The sequence below is a fragment of the Clupea harengus genome, chromosome 23 (assembly GCF_900700415.2).
Source record: "Clupea harengus chromosome 23, Ch_v2.0.2, whole genome shotgun sequence".
Classification (NCBI taxonomy): Eukaryota; Metazoa; Chordata; class Actinopteri; order Clupeiformes; family Clupeidae; genus Clupea; species Clupea harengus.
This window is the reverse complement of record NC_045174.1, coordinates 15,225,073-15,242,696: the sequence shown is the minus strand read 5'-3', so window position 1 is coordinate 15,242,696 and position 17,624 is coordinate 15,225,073. Positions and strand designations below refer to the sequence as shown.

The 17,624-nt window shown below is 43.5% G+C and overlaps 2 protein-coding genes across 2 annotated transcripts; both read right to left on the bottom strand.

The window, feature by feature from the left end:
* Window positions 1–3,092: 3,092 nt before the first annotated feature.
* Window positions 3,093–10,917, bottom strand: LOC116218633 (protein-glutamine gamma-glutamyltransferase 2-like). The gene is made up of 9 exons (XM_031560859.2): window positions 10,792–10,917; window positions 9,641–9,818; window positions 9,217–9,352; window positions 7,029–7,138; window positions 6,690–6,932; window positions 5,845–6,126; window positions 4,569–4,732; window positions 4,014–4,147; window positions 3,093–3,572 (listed from the first exon to the last, which is right to left on the bottom strand). The coding sequence occupies exons 1-9, from the start codon at window positions 10,906–10,908 to the stop codon at window positions 3,347–3,349; spliced, it is 1,590 nt and encodes a 529-aa protein (XP_031416719.2). The 5' UTR covers window positions 10,909–10,917; the 3' UTR covers window positions 3,093–3,346.
* A 73-nt stretch (window positions 10,918–10,990) lies between these two features.
* Window positions 10,991–17,301, bottom strand: LOC116218806 (protein-glutamine gamma-glutamyltransferase 5-like). Its single transcript, XM_031561582.2, has 4 exons — window positions 16,268–17,301; window positions 11,951–12,121; window positions 11,363–11,602; window positions 10,991–11,139 (listed from the first exon to the last, which is right to left on the bottom strand). The coding sequence occupies exons 1-4, from the start codon at window positions 16,275–16,277 to the stop codon at window positions 10,991–10,993; spliced, it is 570 nt and encodes a 189-aa protein (XP_031417442.1). The 5' UTR covers window positions 16,278–17,301.
* Window positions 17,302–17,624: the final 323 nt, after the last annotated feature.

Genomic DNA, 17,624 nt, shown 5'->3' with positions numbered 1-17,624 from the left:
ATTATGAAATAATTGTGACACATACTGTGATAGACGACCTGACCACACTACAGATATATAAACGATTTACAGTTTCAGTCGATGTACATTTACATTAAGTCATTTAGCAGACGCTTTTGTCCAAAGCGACGTACAAGGGAGAGAACAGTCAAGCTAAGAGCAATAAAAAGCATGGTGTAACAATAAATACTACTTTACATGAGAATTAGAAAACAACGACCTAGAAAAAAGGAAAAAGAAGTGCAGGAATGTAACTGCTGAAGTGCAAGTTAAGCGCTAGTCAGGTGCCAGTTAGGAAGGGAGGTGCTCTCTGAAGAGTTGGGTCTTCAAAAGCTTCTTGAAGGTAGAGAGGGACGCCCCTGCTCTGGTAGTACTAGGCAGTTCGTCCCACCAACGTGGAACTACAAATGAGAATAGTCTGGATTGCCGTGCTTGCACAGACGGCAGTGCCAGACGACGCTCACTAGACGAGCGCAGCGTCCTGGGTGTAACATTTGCCCTTACAAGAGCATTTAGGTAGGTGGGAGCAGAACCAGCAAGCACTCTGTAGGCAAGCATAAGTGACTTGAACTTAATGCGAGCAGCTACTGGCAGCCAGTGGAGCTCAATGAGTAGCGGGGTGACGTGTGCCCTTTTCGGTTGGTTGAACACCAGACGCGCCGCCGCGTTCTGGATCATCTGTAGTGGTTTCACCACGCAAGCCGGCAGGCCCGTTAGGAGGGCGTGACTGTTACAGATATGTAACTGATAGTCATAATCAGAATGTCAGACAGCTTCATTTTCTTATTGGTTGAATCTGTGAAGTTAATTGCTTGAGTGACTACTCCTCTACCTCTCAACCTGACCTGTGTGTTCATGATTGACAGTTCATGAGTATCTCAGCAACCACTCAGAATGAGATTGTTACGATAAGGTGAAAGTGTTTGTGCTGGAGGACTGCTGCACTTCCGTTCTGTATTACATTATAAACATAAAGAATTTCATAGAAATGTTAGTTATAGATACACATGCTGTGAACTGTGCTCTGTGAAGGCTTTTCTGGAGGGACACACCAACCTGAAGAATGACATGCCGTTTGTCATCGCTGCACTGAATGCAGATTGTGTCTTCTGGATGCTCACGAAAAACGGCTTAAAGCAGAGGATTTATACTGACACGGCTCAGATTAGTCAGAACATCAGCACTGAGACCGTGGGCAGAGGCAGGGAAACATCACAGCCAGCTACAGATACCCAGAGGATGAGAGAGGCACAACACACACTTGGATAAACACAGATTTTAAACAGGGCAATAACAATGTCATCAATTCATGGTTAGGGGATTGGACGGCTAGTATGACATTTTTATATATTTCCTAAAAGGTATGAAGCCTCCGAAAATCTTGAAATTAAAGATCAGTTTTACTCTGGCCAATGATTTTGTTCCTCCGTGTGCTGATTGGTGTTCTTCCTCTTAGACTCTATAAGATAGCGTCTGGTGTTTGAGGAGGCCGTGAGGAGAGGAATGGGTGATAGGAAGCTTGGAGAGCTATGTCTAAGCCCCCTCCCTAACCCCAAACATCGAAAGAGTGACACAACACGGATCAAACTGAGGAGGAATCTTTAATAATAATAATAATAATAATAATAATAATAATCATTTAATCTTATATAGCGCTTCTCTAAATACCCGAAGTCGCTTTACAGAGTCCAGAGTCCAGTAGTCATTCATACATACACAGTCATACCGGTGGTGGTAAGCTACATCAGTAGCCACAGCTGCCCTGGGGCAGACTGACAGAACCTTTCTAGGTTTATGCTCATTTATACACGGTAATCTCTCATCGTCAGTTTAAATGGTATTTGGTGCCCCCTTGAGACACTTTATCAACCCATCAGTAAATCAGCTTGTGTGGTAGAACATGGTGTTGGCCTGTGTTTGATTCTCAGGAGCACATAAACTGGCAGTAGTGTGTAGTAGTATGAAACTCACAATTCAAACTGCAGTAGTATATCTTTATACCAGATATATGAACTGTCTCATTCACATAATTACACAAATCAAGCCTAAATCTGACACTTCAGTGGCCTTCAGTGCTCAGGTGGGCTATCTCCCGAGCCGAGCTGGAGTCACGGCACTGGAGGTGGCGCGTGTGTCCCTGTGTGGAGTTTGCATGTTCTCTCCGTGTTCATAAGGGGTTTCCTCCACTAAGAACCCCAACAGAAAAACATGCCGAAGAACAGAAAAATGTCACTCTCCAGTCCAAGATTGACATGATCACTTGACTTGGTCCCCGGGCGCCATAATGGCCCCCTGTTCCTGGCTGCCCTGGAGGAAGGACAGCTCAGGATGGGATAAATGCAGAGGACCAATTTCACTGCGACCTCTTCGGCATGCGTGTCCTGTGTTGCCACCACACGTGTTGTGTGACCATAATAAACTGACTTTGACTGCATGTGGTGCATGTGTGGGTGAGGAGGAAAGGTACTTCCGCGTGCACGCAGTACCACATGCGCAGCTGCGGGCCGAACTGGCGAACTGGTGGGCGAACAACTCGGCGGGGTCAAGGTAGGACGACAGATGCAGCCCCTGCGCCCGGTCCTCCCACTTAGAGAGCATGAGCTGGTGCACGACCCCCGGCTGGCCCCTGGCACGCGCCACCTCCAGTGCCGTGACCCCAGCTCGGTCCTTCAGGTCTTTAGGGGCCCCAGCGCGGATCAGCTCTGTAAGGCACGATACCTGGCCCTGAGCGCCTGCAACGTGGAGGACACCTCTACACCCCAGGGTCTGGAACTTAGGGTTAGTGGTATGAAGGTGTTGGTGGACAGTTGGGGACTACACTCATTAACTTACAACCGTGTGTGTGTGAGAGAGTGAGAGAGAGAGAGAGAGAGAGAGAAGGAGAAAGAAAGAAAGTAAGTGTGTGTTACAAAAATGTTTAGTAGATCAAAACATGTGTGTGTTGTCTGAGAGACACTAATGTGTGTGTGTGTGTGTTGAGAACAACCCAAGATTCCATCATACACTAAGAGGTGTCTAGATATTAAATATATGTATTAGAACAGGAACATACACGTTTAACATCAAACCTCAGAGCCATGGTGTCTGTCTGAGCGAGTTTATTAGAAAATGATTTTATGACACAATGATTTGAAATCAAAACAAACTATCGCCAGTAGAAAAATCTATGGAACACTGTAAGTTATTTAACACTTTAATCTGTAGGATACCTAACCCTTAGTTGTTGATGTGAATGTATGCATGATTGTGTGTGTATGTATATGTGTGAGTGTGTGTATGTGTGTGTTGGACAGTGTAAACTGATAGAATCTAATGCGCTAATGAGAATCTAATCAGCTATTTGCTCTTACTGAGACAAAGACAGATTTGCCCATTTTTGCTCCATAGATACTCCATACTCCATTGCCGATTTATCCTCCACCAGGTTGGATTTCACCTCCATATTACAGCTGGCCTTGATGTCCCTGAAGGTGTCACAGTCAAAATCTGCCATCAGCTTTCTGAAACCGGCTCGGTAGGGCGTGAAAGGGATCCGAAGATGCATTTGCTGATCAGCCTCAAGCACCGGAACTCTACGTACACACAAATACAAACATTGTATATATCAATAGGTGGGAGGAGCAGGTGTTTTCGTTTAAGTATTTCACTGGGGCGGATATATGACTGAAATGAAATGTCAAAAGCTGCTCAAACACTGTGCTTTCCTGAAGACAAACTGTACTCCATCTCTCTCACACACACACACACACACACACACACACACACACACACACACTTACACATACACACACACACTTACACATACACACAGAGCCCTTTTGAAGAGTTTATGTGTCGTTTTTAGCAGCTCACAAAAGAGCACAGTCTTAGAGAGCAATGAGAGGTCAAATATGCTGTCAGGGAACATTCACTCTCAGTCAGTTCAAATGCAAGGGCTCTTTTCAAATGGGATAAGTTCCCCAAAGGACACTTCTTTCTCCATTTGTCTGTGTCTGCGTCTGTGTCTGTGTTACCTGGTCACCATGGGATGACGCAACAGCCCACTGCCTGTTAGCGTAAGGACGCCATCTCTGAGTGTGCTGGATATGGGGTTGTCAAAGATGACCTCCACCGTCATCTCTGTAAACTGCTCACATGTGCTGGGCGCCTAAGAACAAGCAATACTTCATGAGATCAATACTTTCACCATTACAATCCAAGAGAGTCAGGGTCAATAAGTTCCCAAATCTCTCTTTAGGTCTTTATTGGACATTGACAGGATTAATTAAAACAATCCACAGAATATATAATAGTATACTTTCTAGCAGTATGCTACTCTAAGAACTGGATGCATGATCTTGTCAGTATAAGTGTGCTGGTGCCTCATTCAGTTAGCCTCTGAATACTTCTACCAACATCAATACTGATGGTTCCTGTAGATCAACTGTGTGTGTATTTATATATATACTGTGAATATATCTCAGTATGAAGTACTGGAGTGTCAATTACGTCTAGTGTCTATTACATGTAAATATAATAATGTGATGTTGGTTCATGTATGAACTATGCAAACACCACTGTGTACAAACCTGGATGGTGATTGTAGGCTCCTGCAGTAGGATATTCTTCTCAGCTAGGTAGCCATCTCCTGGGTGCTGCTTGTCGTGCACCAGTGCCGAGACCTTCAGACTGCTGTTGTCCAGCATCTTGGTACCATATAAGGAGAATGGGATCCGGATGGAAATCTTGAGGTCTGGACACACATGCACAAACACACACACACACACACACACACACACACAGAGATATAGATAGTTAAATAGATTAGATTAGATAGATAGTTAAATTATAGATAATTACACTGACGAGGAGCCATTTCTGTCGATAAGACTAAGTCAAATGAGTATCTATTTAAACTAGGGCTGTCAGCGTTAACGCGTTAATCTATGCGATTAATGCGGCCGCGATTAACGCGATAAAATATTTTAACGCAATTAACGCAATTTAAAAAAAAAAAAAAAAATGATTTTTTTTTTTTTTTTTTTTTTTTTAATGCCTTTATTTGGACATGACATGAAGTTATGACAGGAAGCGAGGCGGAGAAGAGGTGGGGAGAGGATTGGGAAATTACATCAGGCCAGACTTGAACCTGTGTCCCCTCGGGCAATGTAGCCCGTAAGGGGCTTGGCCTACCATTTTATGGGAGCGATGAGGGACAGGTGGGGCTTGAATAGCCCCCCTTGTTCAAAGTGGGGAATGACAGAAAAAGTTTGAGAACCACTGCGGTAGTTGAAGATGGAAAGAGCTGAGGGATTGTTGGGCGGAAAGTCTCTGTTTAAGAACCAAAATGATGGAACAATCAACAAAACTAAAGTTGTATGTAGCATTTGTCAAGCTGAATTTAGCCATCACAGAAGCAGCTCGTCTTGAAGTTATCACCTTAATGCAAAGCAGTCCCAGGTTAGATGGTCCCCAACCCACACTCCATGACTTCTCTAGGAAAATAACTAGACCAGTCCGTGAAAAGGTTGCCATTTGGGTTGCAACATAGTTGAGGACAGTGGGCTGATTGAGGTGATTCGAATTGCTTCAGGGGAAATTCTTACGTTTTCCGTCGAGGGGCACCATTGTGTTTAAAAAAAATACAATCAAACAACAGTGTCTAAAATACACGCTTGTATGAAGTGATTACTCGTTAATTTATAAGATTTAGTCTTAAGAAGAAAAAAAACTTTTAATCGCGACTCTGTAATTCAGAGTCAGAAATGTAAACACTATATTACTATATTTGAACCCCCCCCCCAAAAAAACAAGCTGCTGTAGACACTCCAGTTTGGGGTCTCTCCAGAGCACCGGTACACCCACCCTGCTTGGGCTGCAGCAGGACATCCTTCTCCTCCCTGTACACCAGGCTGTCGGGTACGCCTGTGTACCTCATGGCCTGAGCGTTGATTTGCACCCTGAGCTCCCGCAAGTGCTCACTATGGAGGAGCAGACTCAGCTCCAGATCCTGTCCCGTGATGGGCTCCTTCTCGTCTGTGATCTCCAGCTTCACCACGGGAGGATTCAGTGACAGCTCAGGGCGGGGTTTGTGTTCGTTTCCTCTCCTCACAGCTTCCTCAAACACCAGACGCTCCTTCTTAGAACCTAAGAGGAAGAGCACCAGGATCAGCGCACCGGGCAGGGAAATCATTTTGGCCACTGCTTGCTGTTTTCACTACAGTGATTCACTATCGCCTCTTGAGGCACAAAGTCGAATTATGAAAGGATGGGCCGCCATTAGCTGGTTAGCATGCTAACTGCGATATACTGTATATCTCGTCTTCCAGGGCATTTCTGTCTTTGTATTCTGTTGATATTTTAATTGTTTAGTTTAAACTAAAATTACAACAACACATATCACCTTTAAGACAGTCATTTATTTGAGTGAGGGTGTTTAACTAGCTAAGAGTGTTTGTTTATGGGACGTTAATGCTCTTGCCTATCTTCTAAAAAGTATCCATTTTCTGTGAGGTCTGTTTCAGGCAGTGTGTGTGAAGGTGAGGTCTTTGTAAGCCAGTGTGTGTGTGATAGTGAGGTCTTTGTAAGCCAGTGTGTGTGTGATGGTGAGGTCTGTGTAAGCCAGTGTGTGTGATAGTGAGGTCTTTGTAAGCCAGTGTGTGTGTGATGGTGAGGTCTGTGTAAGCCAGTGTGTGTGATGTTCCACTCACCCTCTGGGTATTTGTAGCTGGCTGTGATGTCCTCCCGTCTGTCTGCGCTTACAGCTTTAGTGCTGATGTTCTGGCCAATCTGAGAGCTGTCAGTTTGGAGTCTGTGCTTTGAGCCGTCTCTCATGAGCATCCAGATGACTTGATCGGCGTTCACTTCAGCGAAGACGAACGGAATGTCGTACTTCTGGTCGGTGTGTCCCTCCAGAACAGCCTTCACAGGGCACGGACCACAGCAGAACACTCCTAAGAGACAAGAGGGATTTTAGTAAATTGTCCATGTCTGTGTGGGTGTGTGTGTGTGTGTGTGTGTGTGTGTGTGTGTGTGTGTGTGTGTGTTACCTGCACTCTGCTCCTGTGGGGTGGGGTCCAGCACCTGCCAGCCATCGTATGTAGAATCCCCACAGAGGTCCGGCCGCTTCATCCATCCCTCTACCCACACGTGGAAGTTCCTGAACACACAAACACACACATAAGTAAGTTCATCTGCATCAGGCAAGTAAAGGGTTTCCTCCACACAGTGAGTTTGGGGTAATACTAATTGGCACAGACACTTGGGGGGACTAACTGGCACAGACAGAAACTGAGAAAAGGAGATTATGGTCAGTCATTTTAATGCCAAGGAGGTGCGCCGACAGGGGGCCATTGGGCCCTGTGAGTAAGGTGGGGGGGGGGGGGGGGGGGTGGAGGTGGGGTGTCCTGGGTTCCATGTAACGGTAGGCCTTGTGATAGTGCCCTATTGCCCCCATATCGACTAAGCATCACATGGATTCAGCTCAGTGGGGGAAGCAACCGTTCTTTTGACCCTCTGCACTGACAAACACCCTAATGCTATGGAATGGAAATACAGAAAGAAATATATGGAACATCAGTCTGTAACAACAGTAGAAAAAACATTCTGTAAGTCTGACAACAGTAGCAAAAGGAACACCAGTCATATCTGTAAGGCAGAAATGGATCTTAGGAATGGAAAATCACAGATGGCATTCTTCCTCTGGTAACTGCTCATTTGGTGGGGCCTGGGTGTTGGTTTATGTTGGCCCCAACAAACATTCCAGAGATGCACTGTCCCAATCTCAATGTCCCAATCTCTCTTATCTCAAACGTATGTGTCTGGTTCTCTCTCTGTGCTTTTCCATGCCGGGGTGAAACTAGGGGCAGAGAAATGAGTGTAAGAGTGCTAAAGTGAAATATCGCATTGTAAGATGATTTCTTTGTCATGTTTGGGTTCATTTTAATGGTCTCAATCTGAGTGGGAAAATTGTCTCAGTTCTACAGCTGTAAATATTAATTAAAACATAGATATCAGAGACCTGATAATTCTGGTTTTTGTGAGAGTACAAAGGTATCTGGAGGGGGTCCACCCCAAATTTGGGTAAGAACTCCCTCCATTTTGGTTGTTAATGTGTGATTCTCATCTTGAGAAACCTCTTATCTATGGGGGTAATTATTAGGCCAGATGCAGGACTAAAATGTGTACTTAAGGGTAAGACAGTCAAAGAACTTGGAGCATTCTGTCTTCAGATCTCCCTCACATTCGTGTGAGTAGCCACTTCTAAGCAGCCAGGTATGTTCATGTTCTCTAAGTGTTTTTATGTTTCATGTGGTGTTTTAAACTTCTATTCTTCACTTTAGACTTGTTAGATTGTAACTGGTAGTCGTCACTTGTACCTGACGTAATAAATTGGTAATTCTGACCCACTATGACCTCTGTTGAGATTCTTAACTGATGTGTATTACGGTCACGGTGTTCCGGTAATACTGACTAGGATTTGGTTACAGACCTAGAGTGGACAACACACTTTTTGAGGTTCCTGGCTAAAATCAACTGGACTAGACATGCTGCAGATAAACTGTTAATTGTATAATATAGGGATAGGATTGCGGACCAGCCTCTGCACTGGATCAAATGGACATACATAGAGCGGACGAGCAGTCTGGCGCTCTGTGACTGAGCCACAGAGATCGAACAAGCTGAAATGTCCCTGTAACAGACCTGTAGGACCTCTGGGTTAGTTCAGACTAGATGCGGGTTATGTCTAAAAGGAATCGGCCGGCCGTGGCAGGATTCTTCAATGAAACCATTCCAGTGAATAGCACGGTTATTAGTGAGTAAGGGAGGAAATTCAAATACAGACGATAGGTGCATTGAGTTGGAGATCAGCCTACAATTCCGGTAGTAAAACTACAGTAAAAGCGAGGAGCTTAGACTGGGTTCCCAAAAGAGTGGAGTCAGACACAGAAAATGGAGTCAGATTAAGTATGAGCATAATAAGAAAGGTGTTTTAATAAATGTTACTTTTTCAGCAAAGCAAAGAGAGACGAATCCACCCAAACCTTCCAGACGCCTATTCCTTCATTGGTCTAGGAAATTACGTCCTTACATATCTAACTGAGCAGCAGTGTTTCAGAAATAGACGGTAGGCCTACCGTGTGTCGAAAAGGGACTGACAGGAGACTCCTTAAACACCTTCATATGCTATACATATTTACAAGCTCATATCTGATTCATTTCTAATAATACACTCACCACACACTGTCATGGCTCTCCTTAGGCCGAACCCCGTGGTCTGTGTAGTACTTATCGATGGTCAGGTTTTTATCAGTGTCATGGGCAGACTGGAAGTTGCTGACTACACGGCATGGGATTCCCAGACACCTCAAAACTGACACACACACAGAAACACAATTAGACCTCGATATTTTTACTGTTGACTGTCTAGCCAAGCAGTATGAAATAGCCTGACTGAACTATGATTAAAGAGACTGCTCTCATTTTGTGATGTACAGAAGCCTTTGTTTTACATCAGGAAGAACCGTAATCAGAAAGCACACAGTGACCATAGAGGTTTTGCATATGAATGAATGTTTCCAAACCATTACAGCAGCAGTGGTACCATAGACATGAAATTAGACAATAGAAATAATATGTTTACAACAGTTCCAGTTCTCACCTGTGCACATGACCCCAGCGAACACCCAGCACTGGCCGTACTTCACAGGGGAGTAATGGCTCTTGTACCAGCGCCGCAGGATGTCCACGCTGCTGTTCCACTGGGTGGGGGCCACACCGCCGGAGTATGGTTTTTCCCAGCGGCCCGCCAGGATACCACGGTCATCATTAGAATTGATCTTTTGCAAATAAATCAAGTCAACTTTGTTTGTCCAGCACGTTTTAAAACAACAGGAGTTGTACCAAAGTGCTTTCTGGGTAAATGAAATAGATTGATCAAAATTCAACAAGAATTAAAGGAAATAAAGAAACAAAAACTTTTTTATGCTGTGGTGTGCTGGGGAGGCAACATAAAGAAGAGGGATGCAGGGCGACTAAGCAGGCTGGTGAGAAAGGCAGGAGCTGTTGTTGGCACCGAACTGGACTGCCTAACAACAGTGGCGGAGAGAAGGACCCTGAGTAGGCTGCTGACCATCTTGGACAATGACCACCACCCACTACACAGTACTCTTAACGGTCAGAGGAGCATATTCAGTGGCAGACTCCTGTCACTGTCATGCTCATCGGACAGGCTGAGGAAGTCCTTTGTCCCCAGGGCCATACAGCTTTATAACGCCACGCAGAAGGGGAGGGGGAGGGAGATGGACTTCTCTGCATGAGTCTACCTCAGTCTGCCCTCCTCTTCTCATCTCATTATATTCCATCCCACTGTCCATCTTTTTACTGGCTATACTAGCACCTTGCACAGACTTTACTATTTATATCACTTTGCACTATCCTCACACACACAAGCACAAGTACTCTATCTTTGCACTTTGCACTACTTTCCTCGTGGACATCAACACTGTCACAATCAATGCACACTGTAATATAGGGCCAGATATATCCTGTATCTGTATACACCCCACTCCCTGTGAACATGTTCTCCCTATGTGTATTGTTTTTTACTGTGATTTATGTATGTATGTTTGTGAGTTAAGTGTATAAGCTACTGGATGACCTAAATTTCCCTCGGGATTAATAAAGTATCCATCTATCTATCTATCTATCTAAATACCACACGGATGTCTTTAAAGATACAACGATCCCAAACTCGCGAAGAGAGAGAGAGAGAGAGAGAGAGAGAGAGAGGGAGAGAACAACGGGGCATACCATAGCACTGACCACCCTCCCTACATAGATGGGGTTGCAGCGGGCAGAGAAATCCTCAGCAGGGTCGCTCAGACACTTGGGGTTCATGTCCAGCAGCTTCATGCAGATGTCCGCCATATCCTCCTCAAACTGAAGGGGCAGCAAAGACAGCATCCACAAACACATGAACAATCACATCCCACTGGCTAGTTCTCAAAAGTCATAAAACACACATGTGCTGTAAGCGTACCTGTCCAAAGTTCCATGCAAGGGGGCCGATGCGGTCAGCAGATCCTCTGTAGATGATGCCCTCCTCAGCCATCACATACTCCTGCCTCTCAGTTTCCTTTGGGAGGTGCACCCAGTCCTCTTCATCCAGCAACACACACACACACACACACACACATCCATACACACAGAGAGCACAAACATATACAGACAAGGCCGGTACGTTTTCAGACAAATGCGACAGGGGAATAGTAGGCATGCATAGGTGTAACATGTTATATAAGCCACCCCACATCAGCATACATTTGTTTACATATGAGCCTCTCATGTCTGTTTGTGCTTGTGTGTTTCAGGAAGTGCATACCTGTGCACCAGGGGTTAAAGAGGAGCACCATGTTTGTGATGGATTGAGGGGTGGCGTGTGACCCTTCCCTCATATACAGATTGTAAGAGCCCACACTGGCATCAGCTGGGCTGCTTATGGCCAAGGTCATGGAAGATCGGCCACTCTCCTGTACCAGTACTGTCCATGCTTTCTTTGCACCCGTCAACTTTGGGTAACCAAACACGCAACGCGTGCCCTTTTCCTCTGATGGCTTGGGTCCTGCAGGGAAAGCACACTGGCTGTTAACGCCAATGTGATGTTACTGCCTGTTCATAACAGAGCATATTCATGATGTTGGTAGGGTTTTTGAATAGAGGATGACTAGGATGCCTTTAAGATCACACTTTGTCCAGTCAGAGAAAAGCCAGTCATTTGTGTGACTTGTATTATGCAATGGCAGTTTGAATGTTGATGCATAAAGACTGATAAAAACATGAATGAGGAAATTGTAATAGGCATCGCTATCAACACATTTAGATAAAGTTGAATGCACTGTATTCTTTGTATGACTGATACCAATAATGATAAGAATGATGATATATAAAGAATGATGATACATAAACATACCTGTCTCCGCAGTAAAAATTAGCGTGTCGGTATCAGGCTGGAACTGCCGATTGGTGTGGAGAGTGATTTTGAAGTTCTGGCCACGCCGCACCATCAAACGTTTTACGCTTACGTCATCAGTGCGGTGCTCCTTATTGTTTTCCTTGACGTGGAGCTCGACTTTGCTTATCTCTACCAGAAATCATACCAAAACATACATCAAATGTGAATTTTCCCATTCAAGTTTGCGTCTAGAAAACAACGAAAGACACAGCGAACTACATTTCTCGAAATCTTTGGTGAAAAGCAGGGCTGCTGCTGGACCTGTTTAAGTGTCCTAGACCTGTACCCGTACATGGCTACCCGCTGCCACCACCTTTTGCAAGCCAGTTAAGATCTAGCCAAATTAAAACAACATCAGGTTCCAATGTAAGATGCCATGGCACAGGGGCGTCGTTAGGCCTATTTTAGGGGGGCTGAAGCCCCCCTAAAATGTTCTTCAGCCCCCCTAAATCATTTGGCATTATTGGCTTAAAAAAAATAAAATTAAACTATTGTTTCTGACACGGACAAGTTATTTATAACTCTAACATGCTACTTATGTGCGTGCGTTCTGGTTTGTATGTTTACTCCCCCTTCAAATTATAATCCAATAGCCTTTCATCATACTTTACGATATAAACCCCGGCAACTAGTACCGTCTCTCGTCAACGACAGCCAGTATTATAGACAAGGAGTTCAAAGTAAATGATGCACGGAGTGAAATTGTAAGTACAAGAAGTTACAGAATGTGGCTATCTGTAGTTGTTAACGAGTGTTACCTGCTTTAGGTTTACTTGATATGAGGCAAATGAAAGCGAATATTGTAGTGGGCTATGTTAAAACTAAGCTAGCTTGCTTTGTTAGAAACTGTCACCAGTTAGCAAGAGTGTGAACGAGCGAATTCGAAATACAAGAAATAACTATCGACATCTCTCTATTCTTTGCATTGATATATCTCTCTAGTATTTCAAAACAATATTATCAGTCCCTATAGAATGTTGTTATTTATAAACAGTTAATGCTAGTGAAAACTAAATGTCATAGTGTCCCTCATAACGCTATTGTACCGGTATATCATCCAATTCATTGACCAGATGGATATAAGAACATTCTTTAGGAGAGGTGGCAGCTCCGCCCAGTCAGATGAGAGAGAGAAGCAGGAGATAGACAGGGCTGAAGAAGCCGGTGTGATGGAGGTTAGTGGTCTACAGGTCTAGAAGGAAATGAGTGGAGTTTTTTTATTTTCTTCTACTGTGGTAGAAATGTATAGCAGAGCTGCCAACTCTCACGGTTTCGACGTGTGACACACGCTTTTGCATGTTTTCACACGCACTCACGCCACACATCCAATTTCTCACGGCAAAAAAAAAATCAGATTTTGGGCCAAGACGCGTTCGTTACTTTTCAAACTCCCCGAGGGTAGCTGGCGCTAATGAGCGCATCTGTAACCCTATTCGCTGCATAGACATCTTAAGATGATCTAAAGATGTCTATGCAGCGAATAGGGTTACATATAATGAAATAATGAAAAATATTTCTCCCTAACTAATGTTGTGTAATTTTTTGCTGAACATAAATCATTAAGTGCTCTTTAGAATACAATTATTAACAATATAGGTTAGGTTTCAGTTAAGAATTAGTTAAATACCATTGTAATCAAAATGTCAATCTTGGTCTAATCTTAAACACAGGTCTATTAATTAGGCTATATTGTGGTACATAGACAGTCATTGAGGCACATAGTTTTCTGGTTGAATGTTCAGCTCAAGTCTAGAAGGCCCTACAAGTCATGATCAGATGAACATGAATCAGAATAAGTTCAGGTATTGCACATCTTTAGCATACCACCCAAAAATCCACTAGAATGCAGGAAATAACTAGCCTGGATACCAGACTGAACTGTATAGATTCGAGTCCATTTAGACATTGACAGTGCATTCATTTTGAAAGAGGAACAGAGAAACGCGATCAAGGCATTTGTCAATCGAAAAGATGTTTTTGCCTTCCTTCCTACGGGATCCGGTAAAAGTTTAATTTATCAGCTGGCCCTGGTCACATACTACGTTGTTCTGATTGGTTGTAGGTAACCAATTGAGCGAAGAGGCATTTTTTCTCCTGGTTCGGTTGAAACACGCCCCATAATCACAGCCCAATGGAGCGATATCAGACTCATATTCTGACTAGAATTATGAGTATGACATCGTCAGGCTAGGAAATAACTAGTGCTGTCAGTTTAACGCGTTATTAACGGCGTTAACGCAAACCCATTTTAACGCCGTTCATTTTTTTATCGCGAGATTAACGCGATTTTTTTTTTTTTTTTTTTTTAGATGAACGTTCTTTTTGGCCTCGCAAACTGTGTAGTAGGGTAACGTTACGGTTTGAGTGAATGGTGAGCGCGATACGGCGAAATGGATGATAAAAAGCTTCTGAATGGAAAGTTGACTTTTAAAAGTCTGAAAATGTCAACAGGCAGCTGGCCGAAAGCAAAGAAGTAGTAGGCTTACCTTTTATTGGTAACCTAACTGTTACGGTTCATTGTTTCTGAAATAAGAGGCCTGACTGCTATGTTCCCAGCAAACTTGAAAAAAAGAAAATATTAAGCCATGGTTTAACTGCACTATAGGCTGAGTCCTTGTTTACCTGAAATGTGCACTTTATAATTTTATTTTGTACCGCCCTGTTTGGCAATGTTGGTTTTCAATAAAATAAAACATTTGCTTAAAGCAAGCCAATCCACTTTTCCATGTTGATAAGGGCATTAAAATACAAATAAAATGATGGAAAAAATAAATAAACGAAGGGACATTTAGAATAGATACAAATTTGCGATTAATCGCGATTCATTTTGAGTTAACTATGATATAAATGCGATTAATCGCGATTAAATATTTTAATCGTTTGACAGCACTAGAAATAACATCACCTTAAACCAAAATTCAGCTATGTCTTGGCTTCACAGAATGTAACCAAAGTTGTCCATCTCCAGTAGGCCGCCCCTATCAACGTCTTTGGGCCCCACAAACCACCAGGATGCAGGGCACAACATGGGTACAACGCCAAATGAATTCCAATTCCCTGATATTTGAGCCACCAACTTGTGTGGCTACGCAGGGCATATCAGGGCAAAATTTTGGTCACCCGCGTCAAAATCTCACTCCAAGGTTTTTGGAAAAGTTGGCAGCTCTGGTATAGGCATTTTTTGTCAGGCCTAGGCTACTCCAAGGGTTAGCCTAAACTAGATTATTACATGATATTTTTATGCCAAGTCATAAAATTGGCTTCTGGATTTTGATCAGTTAATGTTTCAATGTTTGAACTTATCTTAAAGGGTCATGCAGAAGGAGAGGCTGAGGCAGAGAGTCAGAGAGAGGAAGAGACAGACCAAGCAGCTGCAGCAACTAATGATTTAGGTGAAAAAGACACAGGGCCCAGACAGGTTAAGCTGAAGAGCTACCCACAGGACAGCTTTGGTGCTCAGAACAGGTCATTTCACCACAGCTGGTATATTTGTGTTGTCAAATTTCACTATGACCCTGTCATTCTGTCTCTTGTGTTATCATATACTGAATGCAAGCAAAACTACAGAGCAAAATCACACTCTTTCTGATTAAACCAATCTATGAACTGTCTGAAACAATGGATATCCGCGGCCGCAAATGGGCCTTAAAAAAAAAAATTGCCGCGCGCAAACATGCCACTCCCCTTGGGGCTAAGCCCCCCCCTTTCTTTGAATCCTAGAAACGCCCCTGCCATGGCATGGGAAATGTGTGCATTTGCGTTACACAATTACGAGTAAGGACCTCAATCTAAAAAATTCAAACCTGCAAGAATAGAAATGAACAATTTCTTTAGCGTCGATTTAATCTTAAAATACCTTATGTCAATGTTCGGCTAAATAAAGAAGAACTCACATACTTAGCTGTAGTAATAGGATAACGTCACTCTCCCGTTGGTTTCTTTGCCCTTTCTTGGCCCTAATCTCAGTCATACATAGTCATACATTTGACACAACTGGTAGTAATCTGCATATTTACAGGTATCCTGCAGGGGCAGTGACTCGCAACCTTTTGCCCCCGTGTCCGAGAATTACCCTCTCACTTTTTAAATAGAAATAACTTTAAGTATCTATTTTGAAAAGTTCTCCATACAAATGTTAGTGTATTTCAGTATTTTCATAAATTAGGCTCATTGTTTTAAATAGTTTCCCATCATCCTAATGCCCTCTTGCAGCTCCCTGACGCCCCATGTGGGCCCCGGCCCCCTTGTTGAGAACCACTGAAGTGAGGGACTTACCAAGCGCCATAGTTGCTGTTGAAAGTATGAGTATTCTCTTCTCTTGGTGATGTAGTTTAGATAGACGTCCCAGCAAGTGTGAATCTGCAGGGAGAGGTATAGGTATTTTATTTTTTTTTTTCAGAAAACTTCTTTTTGTTTTCCCTCAAGTAAGGTTTCAGCTACCGCACTTATTGACAACGCCTCCGTCAGTAAATATTAGGTTGACTGTCGTGGAAAATTCTAAAAGCTTCTCAAGAAATTTCTCAAAGCAAAGAGGTGTGAAGATACTGAACGGTTTATTTCAGAGGAGTTAACTGCTGCTGAGCTGTTCCATGGAGCATCTCAAAAAGCATCTCAGCATAAAGCAAGAGCGATCAGGCAGATGAACTGAGGACAAAGCCTCCTCCAACCCATTTAACACAGTTCTAACCACATATCTTTTTCCTTGCACCACTGTCCTTGTTACTTCTCAGAATTAACCACATCGAACTCTTTCGCTGATAAGTTTTGAACAATTTGCAGACTGGACAGTTTTCACACTGCTGACTGTCTTCCTGTGACAACAGTTGTCTTGCCCTTTCTTTGACTATTTCAGAGGAGCCTGGTTCCTTCAAAGAAGGCCTACAGATTCTCTATGTCTCATGGCCTTCCTGAGAAGGCCTCTCTGCCTTGTGGCAGCCTTTCCACGTTGAAATTCTGTGTAACTATTTCTGTCTATTCAGGTGTTCCATGTTCCAGCATCAGCAGTCCAATTCTTATTCATTATTACATTCACGAGTGAGTTAACATACAACATGACCCAAAATCCAAGCAACTCCAAGGGAACATTCGTTAGCACGTTGTTGGGCAGTGAATGATGTGTTAGGATTCTGGTGGATCGATCATATTGGGCTCTTATATCGTTTATTTTCTGTGCCCCGAGTTCGGATTTGAGTGGGTAGGTTTGCTCGAAAGATTTCAGCAATGTCCCTCTAGTTCTTGCCACTGCAGTGCTCCATGTTATTCTTTGTGTGTGTGTGTGTGTGTGTGTGTGTGTGTGTGTGTGTGTGTGTGTGTGTGTGTGTGTGTGTGTGTGTGTTCCAGATCCTAATCCTTGCCATCATATGATAGTGTGTTGATTTCATTCACGCCCTACTGAGCCGGCACTAGGAAGCTGATGGCAGATTTTGGCTACAGCACCTTCAGGGACACCAAGGCCAGCTGTAATGTGGAGGTTAATGTCCACCACTCTTGAGAGATTTCTCAGCCCCCAAACATCCAAAGAGATCAACACGGATCAAACTGGGTGGAATTTCTCTAGGTTTATGCTCATTTATACACAGTAATCTCTCATCATCAGTTTAAATGGTAATTAGTGCCCCCTTGAGACACTTTG